At 42.4% G+C, this 15,000-nt stretch overlaps 1 protein-coding gene across 3 annotated transcripts in view; it reads right to left on the reverse strand.

Moving 5' to 3' along the window:
- The window catches only part of LOC126996184 (trichohyalin-like), a 32,760-nt gene that overhangs the window by 11,815 nt on the left and 5,945 nt on the right, over positions 1 to 15,000 (reverse strand). For all 3 annotated transcript variants that reach the window (XR_007751055.1, XM_050856490.1, XM_050856489.1), the window contains exons 3-4: positions 14,726 to 15,000; positions 314 to 549 (exon numbers count right to left, since the gene is read on the reverse strand). The exon at positions 14,726 to 15,000 is cut by the window's right edge and continues 10 nt beyond it. Coding sequence is in view for 2 of the 3 variants with exons in the window: in XM_050856490.1 (XP_050712447.1) it covers positions 314 to 549; positions 14,726 to 15,000 (511 nt within the window). In the remaining variant the exon portion in view is untranslated. The remainder of the gene's footprint in view (positions 1 to 313; positions 550 to 14,725) is intronic.

Consider the following 15,000-nt stretch of genomic DNA (forward strand, 5'->3'; position numbering starts at 1 on the left):
CGTGCTTGGACAATTCTTAACTTTTTCTAACGTGGATGAAATTTGCCGCAGGTTAGATCTAACCAACAACAGTCCAGAACCCTAATTTTCTGGGGTGCCTCAAAATGCCCCTAAAAGTGCTTGTTTGAAAGGAAAATTACCCCACCTTCGCATGTTCGCTTTGCTCCCCTTCCTTATATTTTTTCTTCAGCACAGAGAGCAAGCAACCAAGTCCCTGAAGGATTATGCCCGCCAGCTTTCGTGCACCGACGATAGTACTACAACCAACAGTAGTACCAGTCATAACACTCACACAATACAATATTAAACCAACCTCGTTCTGTAGATCAAAGGCTACGAGGGCAGTAAGCGAGGAGTTCCGAGGCCGTCCACCGCTTTGCCCTTCAGACTGACGCACCAAACCACCACCACTAGCAGTAGACCTATGTGGTGTTGAGCGCATTACCGCCTCCACAGTGAGTCCTCCAACACCACATTCAGTCTGGTTGTTGTATTTGCTCAACGTTAAGAAGATTGAACCCTCCTCGGCCACTAGAGATTCGACCGTCACTGCAAGATTATAAAAAGTAGTAGTAGTAGTAGTAGTAGTAGAAGTAGTAGTAGTAGCAGTAGTAGCAGTAGTAGTAGTAGTAGTTGTTGTTGTTGTAGTAGTAGTAGTAGTAGTAGTAGTGATATCGGAAAGCCTATGCAAATTTAAGCTGCAGTTATTCATTTATTTGTCTGTTTATTCATGTCGGCCTAGTACAAGAGCTCACAGCATTTTTATTTTTTATTTTTTATCATTAGTATTCGGGACAGAACAAACGTTGCCAGTTTATCATATTCAGCAGACTGCATTTTTCGGTGCCTGGGCCTCTCTATCTACTGGACAAAAAACGCTAAAAATAACAATCAACAGTTCTAACGATAACTTCCACTGAATCGTTTTATTAGTGTGGCTACGACAGCTTTGGCTCTGAAAATAGATATATGCAATCTTCTGAGTACTATCATTTGGCACGCTGTTCAGGGACATGTAAGATGCAAAACTCAACCTCCACAAGCTGTATTTGGAAGCATTCGTACAATCTCACTTTCATTCTCCACTCCGCGAAGTTCACCTGGATGGCACTCCGCTAATTAGAGATCACTACCTATGGCCCTGCTCATTTTCCGCACCCTGATTTCTAGTAAATGTAATCATAGCGCATATTTAGCCTGGGAAAGTAGTAGTAGTAGTAGTAGTAGTAGTAGTAGTAGTAAGTTTAATAGGATATAGCTGCCTGCATAAGTATATCTCCCACTTGCAGGCTCCTTCAGTCTTGCCCTCATGCTATAGAACGTCTGTGGGTGTGGGTGTCCAAAGAAGATGTAATTATCTTGTGTTGAAGAATCTTAAAACGAAAACGAGAAGTTGGGAGGGAAGGATGGGGTGTCAGACGTTCAACTCATACCCCCACATTTCACGGATATTTACCCCTCATGTTGGCAGCAGTGCGTGGGAAAGACGAATAAACCGTGTAAATAAGAGTTGAATGGGATATATCAGGCGTGTGGAGTGCCATTAAATGATATAAAATGTGAGGAGAAAGAAAACGAGGCATCACTGTCAAGAAAACGTTTACCTTGGCAGTCACATGAAGTCAGTTGAAGCGTTGCACTCGTGGCGGATGGACCTACCGCTGTGTTTGTGTTTCCATTTCCCGTTTAATTTCTGTGCCATGGATTTACTGGGGATTTACCTTCACCACACACCCGGAATACAACGCCCAAGGTAAGTGAGGCAACATAAATCCCTCACAGCCCATAAATCCACTATATCACACGTGTTGGCCCCCGAAATTTTCCTGGGCTGATGAAAGACCGAAATAATACCAATTTTTCCACGTTTTATCGCAGGACGGTGAAGGAAAGCGATTATATGTGGTTATATTGACTGCAGCATCATGGGGACACTATTTCATTCTATTCTGAGGCCGTGAGATGCGTTTTAACCCCCATAAGCGCTAAATGTTCCCGTAAAAAAATACCCGATTGTATAAAATGTGGTTGCCCGCTTTTCTACTTTCTTCTTACCTATTTCAGGACCTTATTTCTGGGGGACCTCAAAAGTTATAATCCCCAGCAGGTCTTGATAGCGGAAAATATGCGCTAAAGTTTCTCGTAAAAAAATAACCGCTAGTGTAAAATGTGGTTGCCCGCTTTTCTGCTTTATCTTTTTTCAGGACCCTAATTTCTGGGGGGCCTCAAAAGTTCTAACCCCCAGCAGGTCTTGGTAGCGGAAGATATGCGCTAAAGTCTCCCGTAAAAAAATAACCATGTGTAGAATGTGGTTGCCCGCTTTTCTACTTACTTTTCTCGGGACCCTAATTTCTGGAGGGCCTCAACCGTTTTAATCCCTAGCAGGTCTTGATAGCGGAAGATATGCGCTAAAGTTTCCCATAAAAATAATAATCATATGTAAAATGAAGTTGCCCGCTTTTCTACTTCTTACCTTTTTCAGGACCCTACTTTCTGGGGTGCCTCAAAATGCCCCTAAAAGTGCTTGTTTAAAAGGAAAATTATACCACCTTCGCATGCTCGCTTTGCTCCCCTTCCGTATTTTTTTTTTCAATACAGAAGTACAACTCAAGGGCAACAAGATGATGTAAAAAAAAAAAAAAAAAAAAAAAAAAAGGCCGCTAACTGTTGCTCTCATATAGCGATTAGTAGAGTGGCCGAAAGAGAGGCCAATTTCGGATGGTCTCTAGCTCCCCAAAATCTGCCAAAATTATGACGGGTCTGATTTCCCCCTATTTTCCCCATTCCGTTCCTTTCCTCCTCCCTTCCCAAGTTCCCATTCTTCATTTCCCCTTCCTTCCTTCCTCTTATTCTTTTCCTCACCCAAACTTCTCTTTCAACGTTACCTTGCCGTGAATAAAAATACTCTCGAATAATTGCGCGAATAATTTCAGTGATAGAAGTTGGAACTGAAGCGAAAATAAACTCCCTTCAATGTTACCACCCCAAGATGGCGGTTATAGAAGGGAAGCAAGTCATCCTGATCCTTAGTTGTTTCAATGAGCGTTTGTGGCATTGCGGGTAATATGAACGGCCAGGAAGGGGTGGAGGGTGAAGGGTGTGTAGAAGATGGAGGAAGACGGAAGTTCAAACGGAAGTCGAGGATTGGGATATATTTAGAAAACGTTGCGTCCTGGCTCTGAGTGAAGCCAAACTAGAGTGCAAAAAACTTCATCCTTTCGGGAAGTTAGAAAGAATAAGTAATCATAAGGCGGTTTAACAAGGGACACGAGTATCAGGACACCTCTTCATTCTAAACTGATCTCTTTTAATTGGCCACTCCCCTCTATATAGTTTTAAAGGAGCAGTGATTAGCGGAGTTGTCATTCTTATATGTCAGTGAAGCATATTATAGTTATAGTTCTTAAGTTCTGCTGTTATTATTTCTATCAGCTCTTTCATTATGTTGTAAATATTTTCCACTCATCTGTACTTAGGGATAATCTTCAGTGAGTAGCGGAGTTATCATTTTTTTCTTATATGTCAGTGAAGCATATTATAGTTATAGTTCTTAAGTTCTGCTGTTATTATTTCTATCAGCTCTTTCATTATGTTGTAAATATTTTCCACTCATCTGTACTTAGGGATAATCTTAAGGAGCAGTGATTTGCGGAGTTATCATTTTTTTCTTATATGTCAGTGAAGCATATTAGTTATAGTTCTGAAGTTCTGCTGTTATTATTTCTATCAGCTCTTTCACTATGTTGTAAAAATTATCCACTCATCTGTACTTATGGATAATCTAAAGGAGCAGTGATTAGCGGAGTTGTCAAGCTTTTCCTGTGTCAGTGCAGCATATTATAGTTATAGTTCTTAAGTTCTGCTGTTATTCTTTTCTACCAGCTTTCATTATGTTGTTAAATAATTTCCATGCCGTTCCTTCCCCTACTGAAACCGCTCTTGTCTATTCCTCGCCAGTTTTTTTTTTCCTCCGCCCATCTCATACTTTTTTCATTACATAAATTCCAGAGATTTTATTTGGGATGTCAATTATGCGTATGGGCTTACAATTTTCAGTATATTCTGTCTTTAACGCTTCATTTATTGATTAGTTTTCTAGGTACTTTTGCACTCCCTTCATTCCTCCACGATTTTTTCTCCGGAACTGCTGTGAATACTTTATACAGAACACCTCTTTTTATTTTTTTCCATCATAAGTTCACCCTCTACCTCATCTCTTCCCGCTGTTCCTGTTTTCCTTCTTTTTTTATTTTTTTCCCTTCTACCCACACTGCTTCATCTGTTATCCATGCTACGTCTTCTGAGAATGTTCTGCTAGTGTTAGATTTTCCTCGATATATTTTCTGAACGTTTTTTTTTCTCCAAATGTTTGTTATACTATTTCTTATTTCATTTCATCCTCCTGTCTCCCTATCGTTGTTCTTTAACCTGGCTCTCTCTGTGGTCTTTTTTTATTTTATTTCTTAGCATATTCCATCAGCGTTTCTCTTTCTCCGTTACTTTAGTCTTGGATAGGGAGTTGGGGGCTTGGTTGGCAGGGGTGGAGTTGCTAGAGGGGTTGGTTGTCAGGGGTGAAGTTGCTGGGGGCAGGCTACGTGTTGGGCAAGCAGGGGTGAGTCATTTCCTTAGTTATTGCAACAGACTACAAGAAGACAGCATAGGGACGCAAGGAGAGGTCAGGAACGGACATTCAAACAATTTTCCCCCTTAAGGCACGGATAGTTGAGAGAGGAACGTATGATGTAGTCACTGTGTAATGCCAGCAGGTCAGGTTAAGAATGGAATGTACACAGAATCACTAAAGGAAGTATAAGTATTGTAAGTAATTAAGTATGTCCGTGTACATTCTATTCTTAACCTGACCTCCTGGCATTACACGGGAGACACACTTAATTACTTACAATACTTATACCTACTTTTGTGATTCTGTGTACATTCCATTCTTAACCTAACCTCCTGGTATCACAACTGTAGTGTATCAAAGAATGACGTTAGTGTCGTATAGGGAGTGCAGCTGTATTACCGGAAGACCAGTACAACACCGCATATTAAGTTAAGGTCACGGAATCTTTACATAGGTTAAAACAGGAAGAGAAGGTTAAGTAGTATAGATCCCTTTGTCATAGGTCGGTATTATGACATTTTCGCTTCTCACATCAGCTACGTATTTCAAAAGGTCAAAGATGGGGTCAGTCGGGTTCTAATGAGTGTTTCTTGGGGTTCAGGGTACAGAAGAAGGGTCAAACTACCACCAGTGTCATAAAACTACCCCTGGAAATGCCCACAACTCCTACGAAAGCCTTGTCAAATAGGTGTTCTTGGGCGGCGAAATGTCTTATAATATGGCCCGTAAAAGCCCACCGTTTAAAATCTCGTCTTCATGTCATTTCCTCCCCCCCTCCCCCTTGTCATCCCTCTCTTCCTCCCTCCCCGCTACATTCTACTTTATCTTTCTCACGACAAACTCCCCGGTTCTCCCCACCTCCCCCTCCTTCCCCATTAACGCAGTGCACCCCCACCCCCAAAGTATCTCAAACTTTGTAATGGTTAATGAAGAAAGGAAATGAAGGCGGAAAAGTAAGGCTCACAGCGGGCTTTTACACTATGACAAAGGGAGTTATACTATTCAACCTACTCTTCCTGTTTTAACCAATGTGAAGATTTCGTGACCTTATATGGGGTGCTACAATGGCCTTCTGGTACTGCGCAGCGAGAGAAGACTGGGTGATGTGGCAAGGGATGAAGGGAGGTGGAGTCATGGAAGAACTCGCCCCGTGCGCCCCCAGTTTTCTTGTAGCTTTTGGGGAGTGTGCGCGGCTGTGTCAGTGTTCTTGTCCCTCGTCTTCCCCTTCCCTTTCCTTCCCTCCTCCCCTCCCATTCTTCCTCTCCCCTTCCTTCCTCTTATTCGTTTTCTCATACACACGTTTCCTCTTCCCCGAGCAAGGCTATTTCAACGTTACTCCCTTTCCTTCCCTCCTCCCTTCCCATTCTTCCTCTCCCCTTCCTTCCTCTTATTCGTTTTCTCATACACACGTTTCCTTTTCCTCGAGCAAGGCTATTTCAACGTTACTCCCTTTCCTTCCCTCCTCCCTTCCCATTCTTCCTTTCCCCTTCCTTCTTTCCTCTTTTTCGTTTTCTCACACAAACGTTTCCTCTTCCCCGAGCAAGGCTATTTCAACGTTACATTGCCATTACATCCCCGAACTGTAGATTTACCCTTACATCATACCAATAATTTTTTTTTTTACAGTAGAGGAAACAGCTCAAGGGCAAAAGAGGAAACAATCATGTAAAAAAAGCCCACTACTCACTGTTCCCACAAAAAAAGTCGAGAGGAGTGGCCGAAAGAGAGGTCAATTTCGAAAGGAGAGGTGTCCTGATACCCTCCTCTTGAAAGCGGTGTTATCTGGCCTTCAGGTACTGCGCAGCGAGAAAACGACAACAGGAAAAATGGGTATGATGTCGCAAAGGATAAAACAAGGCGGATACGTGGAACTTGGACGAACTCGTCAGCTGGTCCTCACTCAGGTTTCTTTTAGCTTTTGGTGAGTGTGCGCGGCTGTGTCAGTGTTCTTGCGTCCTTCCTCATCGCCTTCCCTTTCCTTCCCTCCTCCCTTCCCATTCTTCCTTTCCCCTTCCTTCCTTCCTCTTATTCGTTTTCTCATACACACGTTTCCTTTTCCTCGAGCAAGGCTATTTCAACGTTACTCCCTTTCCTTCCCTCCTCCCTTCCCATTCTTCCTTTCCCCTTCCTTCCTTCCTCTTATTCGTTTTCTCACACAAACGTTTCCTTTTCCTCGAGCAAGGCTATTTCAACGTTACTCCCTTTCCTTCCCTCCTCCCTTCCCATTCTTCCTTTCCCCTTCCTTCCTTCCTCTTTTTCGTTTTCTCACACAAACGTTTCCTCTTCCCCGAGCAAGGCTATTTCAACGTTACTCCGTTTCCTTCCCTCCTCCCTTCCCATTCTTCCTTTCCCCTTCCTTCCTTCCTCTTTTTCGTTTTCTCACACAAACGTTTCCTCTTCCCCGAGCAAGGCTATTTCAACGTTACTCCCTTTCCTTCCCTCCTCCCTTCCCATTCTTCCTTTCCCCTTCCTTCCTTCCTCTTTTTCGTTTTCTCACACAAACGTTTTCTTTTTCTCGAGCAAGGCTATTTCAACGTTACTCCCTTTCCTTCCCTCCTCCCTTCCCATTCTTCCTTTCCCCTTCCTTCCTTCCTCTTTTTCGTTTTCTCACACAAACGTTTTCTTTTCCCCGAGCAAGGCTATTTCAACGTTACATTGCCGTTACATCGCCGTGCTATGGATTTACCCTTACATCACACCAAGAATACGATGCCCTTGGCTATTACACAGTGAGTACGGCCTCGTAAAACACATTCAGTAAAGAAAGTGACACAGTTCAAACAGGTGTCTATTATTTCGCCCATCTTTACCCAGAACACTGATAGGTAGGGTTCGGTAGGTAAGTGTGTGTGTGTGTGTGTGTGTGTGTGTGTGTGTGTGTGTGTGTGTCATGTCATCACGTCATTACCAAGAGTTCGTTACAAATCTACCCAACCCTCTCTCTCTCTCTCTCTCTCTCTGTTTGAAGTGTTAGAAGTGTTCCTTTTGTGCTCTTCCTCCAACGCCTTCCCATGTCCATTATTTCACCCGTCTTTACCCAGAACAGTGATGGGCAGGGTTATAGAAGTGTTTAGGTGTTGGGAGTGTCTGATATGGAAGTGTCTCGAGTGTTAGAAGTATCTGGGTGTGTCCTCGCATGTAATCCTCCACCAACGCCTTCTTTCCGGTCCATTATTAAATTACACATTCTTTACCCAGAACAGTGATCGTCAGTTATGCGTTATCTCCGAGGGTAATCGAAGACGTGTTTACTGAGGCTTGATTGGTTCGCTAAGGGGAAACGCTTAAAGGAGGGAGGGAGGGTGAAAGGAAGTTTAAGGGTTTGAATTCACCATCAAGAACGGCTGTGTTCTGATTATTAGAGAGAAAACGGAGTCAAGAGAGGAAAATACATGGATAATAACGATCCAGTTGAAATACAGTGAAAAATGGAAACAGCCTGATAAAAAGCCATAACAGTGAAAGTGAAAAAAATGAGAGCTTTAAACTGAAAGAAAACTTGATCCCACTTAATACACATTTGAAATACAAAGATAAACACTTGTACGATAAAGCTTGTTGTTATGCAGCACACGCAAGAATAGAGCGAAAATGAAAGCCTTGACAACACATATTTACACTCAGTCGACTCTTTACCAGAAACCTTATTTAAATATACGGTACTTGAATATATTAGTACAGTGATAAAGGAGAGGCGGAAAAGATGGAATGGAGGTCAAAATGGAGGATAATGAGAAAAAAGCAATGTTAAGTATTATACACGGAAAATAAATGAGGAAAGAATGCTAGGAAAATAGGAAAGGAGGTAGGGGAAGAAAGAGGAAAGGGAGACAAAGAGGAGAGTTGAAAGGGAAGGAAGAAAATAGTGAGAGGAGAGAGAAAGAGATAATGAAGGAGTGGAAGGGCACATGAAGAGGGAGAGGGAAGAGAAAGAGGAAGAATGAATTTGGGGAGAGAGAGAGGGGTGGAGGAAAGGGAGGAAGGAAGGGAAGAGAGGTGGGGTGGAGGAAAGGGAGGAAGGAAGGAAGAGAGAGAAGGAAGGAAGAGAGAGAGAGAGAGGGGGGGGAGGAAAGGGAGGAAGGAAGGGGAAGAGAGGGAGAGAAGGAAGGGAGGAGAGAGAGAGAGAGAGAGAGAGAGAGAGAGAGAGAGAGAGAGAGAGAGAGAGAGAGAGAGAGAGAAGACAAAGTCTGTCACTATGTCTCACAAGATATAATATAAAAGAGCGGAAACGAAAGCCTTGGCAACATAATATACTCGCACAATCACTGGTCTCTTATGACAACAAAACGCATCTCTCAGTGATGGCGGCAGGAGGGGGGGGGGGGGGTAAAGAAGAGTATGGTAAGGCAGTAATTTAAATTCATGCGTGCGGAATGGCTGGCAAACGTCTGCCATATCCGGTGCGAGTGTGACATGACAAGATAAGGTGGATGGGAGGGAAGGAGTGGAGGAGGACGGAGGTGGAGTAGTTTGTGGATCTCGAAAGTTCGGTAAGCAAGAATGTGTGTGTGTGTGTGTGTGTGTGTGTGTGTGTCTCGCTACCAAGAGTTCGTTACAAATCTACTCAACTATGGAGGTCTCTCTCTCTCTCTCTCTCTCTCTCTCTCTCTCTCTCTCTCTCTCTCTCTCTCGAGTTGCCATTTAGGAACTATAAAAATTCTGAATTCCCTCGAACACTATCAACCCTCTCTCTCTCTCTCTCTCTCTCTCTCTCTCAGTATGACGTCGATTCCTCCCTCCCTCTCTCCTTTCCTAGCATTCTCCTTCTCCATCTTTCTTTCCTTTACTCCTTTCCTTCCTTTACGCATTATTTCCTTCTTGCTTATTCTCCCTTCCTTCACTCTTCCCTTGTATTTTTTATCAACTTTCCTCTTACTCTGTTTTCCTCTTTCCTCCCTCTTATTGCCATTTTCTTTTCTTTTCTTTTCCTTTCTTTTTATATTCACTACTTTCCTTCTTTTCCCCTCTTTTCTTTATCCCAGTTTCCCTTTCCCAGCTTTCATTGTACCTTGTTTTTCTACTCTAATAATTAATGAATAAGATTGTCTTTTCCCTATTCCTCTTTTCTTTATTTTTTATTGTTCATTCGCTACTTTCTTCTCTGTTTTTCCTTTTACTAATTTTTTCCTTTACCTCTATCCTACCTTCTTACATCCCTTTGTCTTTTTTTCCCTTCTTTTCTATCTTTTCCTTTCTATTATTCGCTTTCTCGTCTCATCTTCCATCCTCTTCTTTCCCTCTTTCCCTCTTCCCATTTTCTCTTCTTCCTTCTTACGTAATAACGGATTTTTTTTCCTACACTCATTCCTCTCTTTTCTCGTGCTCTCTCCTTATTCCCTCCATTCGTGTCCCCTTTCCCCCTTCCTTTCTTTTTTTTCACTTTCCCTCTTTCTTTTCCTTTTCTTCTATCCTACCTATCCTTCCCTTCCCTCCTTTCCTATCATTTATCATGCTTTATTTCTGTTTACTCCCTTCTCTCCTGACCCCTTCTCTTTTATCCTTCCCTTCAAGCAGTATGTTCCGTCATTCGTGTTCCCTTCTCTTCTTATTCTCCCTCCACTCTTCCCCGTAACTTAGTATTTCATAAGGTTTTCTTCCTGTTATCTCTTGCCGCTGTTTTTCTCTTGTTTATTTATGAATTTTCTGACTACCCACACTACTTCGTCTGCTACTATCCATGCTATGCCTACTGAGAAGATTCTGCTAGTGCTAAGTGGTTCTGGATTGTATATTCTGAATGTTGTTTTTCCTCCAAATGTTTGTTATATTATTTCTTATCTCATTTTTATCCTCTTGTTTCCCCTCCGTTGTCCTTTAATTTGTCTTTCTCTGTGATGGCTGGTTTTACATTTCTCTTTAGCATCTGTCATCAGTGTTTCTCTTCCTCCTCCATTAATTTAGCAGGGGCTGGCAGGGGTAAGTAAGGTTGCAGGGGTGGGGGAGGGGGTTGGCTTACAGGTGTGAGGTGTGAGAGGGGAAAACATTATTAATAGCAGCAGTAGTAGTAGTAGTGGTAGCAGTGATGGTTGTAGTAGTAGTAGTAGTGGTAGTAGTAGTGGTGGTGGTGGTGGTAGTTGTAGTAGTGGTAGTGGTTGTAGTAGTAGTGGTGGTGGTAGTAATAGTGGTAGCAGTAGTGGTAGTAGTGGTGGTAGTAGTAGAAGTAGTGGTGGTAGTAGTAGTAGTGGTGGTTGTAGTAGTAGTAGTAGTAGTAGTGGTGATAGTGGTGGTGGTGGTGTAATTAGGAACAAATAAGGAGGTTCTGTCATCCCTTCCACGTGGTAGGTAGGTACGAGTCTGGCGAGACCTGGCAGGGTGAGACTGAGCGCCGTGCTTTTGTAGGTAGTGAATGTTGAGCTGTGGCGGGTGATGAATGTCAGTGCGGCTGTCAGTGTTCTTATACCCCAATTAACTCATATCTGTGAAAAATGAGGTTAAGGGCGCCTTTCTAGTAAGTCCCGCATGCAAGGAAAGACAAAGTTACGGGTGGCTTTTTAGTACGGTAAGCCCCCTATACATGGAAAAAATACAGTTAAGCGTGGATTTACTCTTACATCATATCAAGACTACGATGCCCCGGGCTGCTGCTGCTACACGGTGAACATTCCCTCGTAAAACATGTATTATTTAGTAAGAGTCACGCAGAGCTGAGGTGTGTGTGTCTGTGCACGGCTTGTCCTTCAAATCGTTCCCGGGCAAGATTGGTTTTAAATAACTATGCTTGTATCGTTTCCTACCTCAATCCTACCTTCTCCATTAGGGTTTTTTCCTTCTTTTCTTTCTTTTCCCGTGTGTTTTAATTTATTCACTTTCTCTTCTTTCCATCTTATTTTCCATTTTCTTCTTATCTATCCTCTTTCACTCTTCCCATTTTCTTCCTTCTTCCGTAACGGATTTTTTTTTCTTCATTTCATTCCTCTTTTCTCGTGCTCTCTCTCTTTATTCCCTCCACTCGTGTCCCCTTCCCCTTTCCTCCCTTTCTTTTTTTTTTTATATTCACTTCTTTTTCCTCTATCTTTTCCTTTTCTTCTACCTATCCCTCCTTTCCTATCATTTATCATGCTTTCGTTCTGCTTGCTCCCTTCTCTGTTGTCATATATGTATTCTGATAACCTTCAAGCCTCCCGAATATCATTAGGAAAAAGTGTAGATATCAAAACAACCGCGAAAATGGTCATGAAGTGTGTGTGTGGGGAACCCGCGCCGCCCCTTGCCCTTGGTCTAACTCGTATTTACCGTCCGTGGTCCAGGATTAGGTAGGTTAGGATAGGTTAGGATTAAGTCAAGTAGGTTAGGTAAGGTAGGTTAGGTTAATTAGGATAGGTATGATAGGTAAGGTAGGTTAGGTTAGCTTAGGATAGGTAGGTTATGTAAAGTAGGTTAGGTTAGCTTAGGATAGGTATGTTAGGTAAGGTTGCTTAGTTTAGATTAGGATAGATAGGCTAGGTAAGGTACGTTAGGTTAGATTAGGATAGGTAGGTTAGGTTAATTAGGATAGGTAGGTTAGGTAAAGTAGGTTAGGTAAGATTAGGATAGGTAGGCTAGGTAAGGTAGGTTAGGTTAGATTAGGATAGGTAGGTTAGGTTAATTAGGATAGGTAGGTTAGGTAAAGTAGGTTAGGTTAGATTAGGATAGGTAGGCTAGGTAAGGTAGGTTAGGATAGATTAGGATAGGTAGGTTAGGTTAGATTAGGATAGGTAGGTTAGGTAAGGTAGGTTAGGTTAATTAGGATAGGTAGGTTAGGTAAAGTAGCTTAGGTTAGATTAGGATAGGTAGGCTAGGTAAGGTAGGTTAGGTTAGATTAGGATAGGTAGGTTAGGTAAGGTAGGTTAGGTTAGATTTATTTTTATTTTATTTTTATTTTATAATTAATACGAGCTTCGCGGATCTCTTTCCCATTAATTTCCGGGAGGCTAGGAAATACTTATATGACCACAGAAGAGCAGCTGGTTAAATAGGAAACGAAATATCGGCGCTTAGATATTGCCAGTCATCGCGTTCCCTCCTGACCAGACTTGCATAGACTGGTCGGCAGAGTTAGAAATATCTTAGGTTAGAAGTGAGTTAGAAGTGTCTGATTGTACTCCGGGTGTCCTTGAAATCGTTCCCTTCCGTTCAGAGAATTATGTAGACAGTGATCGCCTGAGTCAGAAGTCTCAAAGTGTTGATGTGTCATAATAGGGCCGCTTTCACAGTCTGTTTTGATCCTAGCTTAGCAGAGGAGGTGTTGAGGCCACTACCCCATCAGCCAGTTTTACGTGGAAATACTATAGCAGCGATCGCCCCCATTGGTAACGATCAAAACAAACAAAGTGACTGAAAGCGGCCCATAATGAGTGCCTCGCGTGTCCTCCAAATGGTTCTCTCCGGAAATTATGTAGAATTACGATCTGCCGAGTTGGGATGGTTAAGCTACACGGATGTAATGATCTAAGAACTAGCATATTTCCTGTTCAGTGGCGCTGCATAGTAGTAGCCTTGAACTGATGCAGCGAAGAAAAGTTGGGAAATCTTAGGTCCGTCTTGTGTGGTGATGAACGGAATATAAACTACACAATCAAGAGACTGACGTGATTAATGGGCTTGTTTGTTCTGGCCGCGGGCAAACTTAAACATTTACTGAGAGAGAGAGAAAAAAAAGATAGGAAAACATAGAGATAAGTGGGTTGGTGCAGATTTTAACCAAATACTCTAACAAGACGAGAACAACATTTACAACAACACTTACTTAAACCCCATGCAATGAAATAAAATAAGGGTGTCTTTCTAGTGAGTCCCGCATGTAGGGAAAAATACAGTTAAGGGTGTCTTTCTAGTGAGTCCCGCATGTAGGGAAAAATACAGTTAAGGGTGTCTTTCTAGTTAACCCCCCATACAAGAAAAAATACAGTTAAGGGTGTCTTTCTAGTTAACCCCCCATACAGGGTGTCTTTCTAGTTAACCCCCCATACAAGGAAAAATACAGTTAAGGGTGTCTTTCTAGTTAACCCCCCATACAAGGAAAAATACAGTTAAGGGTGTCTTTCTAGTTAACCCCCCATACAAGGAAAAATACAGTTAAGGGTGTCTTTCTAGTTAACCCCCCATACAAGGAAAAATACTGTTAAGGGCGTCTCAAGGACTAAAACGATTCCTCTCTCCATCCTTTCCAGTGATTCTCCTTCTTCTTCTGCCTCTCCTTTATTATTTTCCTTCCTATCTATTTCCTTCGTTCTTATCCTCCTGTCTTTTACGCCTCTGTTTCGTTTGTTTATTATTCTGCTTTCCTCTTATTCATTTATTTTCCTCTCCTCTTTTTCTATTCTCTTCTTTCCCTCTCCATTCCCCCCTCTTCTTTTCCTCATTTTCCACCTTATCCCTTATTCCTTTCTTCCTTCTTTCTTTTCCGATCTTTTCTCGCGTCTTTCTATTTCCTCTCCTTTACTCTTGTCCTATTTTGTTTTTCTTTCTTTATCTATATATTTATTTATTTCCCTCTCACTAATTACCTTATTCTTTCTTTCCTTTCCTTCTTTCCTATCGGTTATCGTTTCTTCTTTCTAGTTATTCCCTTCCCTTGTATCCCCTTCCTCTTTTTTTTTCTATACACTTCTTTCTCTTTTCCCTCCAATTTTTTCCTCTTTTTTCCCTTCTTTAAAATCTCTTCTCGTGCTTTCTTTCTGTGCACTTCCTTCGCTTGTGTCCGTTTTTCCTAATTATTTTTCTTTCTATTCCCTTCATTCGTGTTCCCCATTTTCCTTCACTATTTTCTCCTTTCCTTCACTTGTCTTCAGTCTTCCCTTCACTTCTGTTCCCTTCTTTATTTCGTTTTCTTCACTATTTCTTTCTCTTCACTCTTGTCTTCACTTCAGTTTCCTTCTCTTATTACTCTTTCCTCCACTATTTCCTTCTGTCCTTCACTTGTCTTCTCTGTCTTTTCTTCACTTCTGTTCCCATCTTTATTTCGTTTTCTTCACTATTTCTCTTCACTCTTGTCTTCACTTCTGTTTCCTTCTCTTATCACTCTTTTCTTCTGGCCTTCACTTCTCGTATCATTCTTTTCTTCCCCCGTTTTCCCTTCTCTTCCCCCCTTTCCCCTCGCTCTCCCCCTTGACCCAAACTTACCCAGATAATCAAGGTGTGGGTTCAGCAGAGTTTTCGACCCCACGGAGACGGCGATGGGGGCACTCCACGCCTCTTCCTTCCCCCCCTCCTCCTCCTCCTCCTCTTGGTCCTCTCTGGCAGCCGTTGCGTCCTCTCCCTCGCCTTCCTCCTCGTCGTGGGTGTTGAGGTCCTGCTTTACCATGAAGGTGTATGTGTCGAAGTTGTTCAGCCAGTCGTCCAAAGCATCGTCGAGATACTCATCCCCCACGTGGTTAACTGGCATGCTGGTGGTGCTT

Source organism: Eriocheir sinensis, chromosome 9 (assembly GCF_024679095.1).
Source record: "Eriocheir sinensis breed Jianghai 21 chromosome 9, ASM2467909v1, whole genome shotgun sequence".
NCBI classification, from domain to species: domain Eukaryota; kingdom Metazoa; phylum Arthropoda; class Malacostraca; order Decapoda; family Varunidae; genus Eriocheir; species Eriocheir sinensis.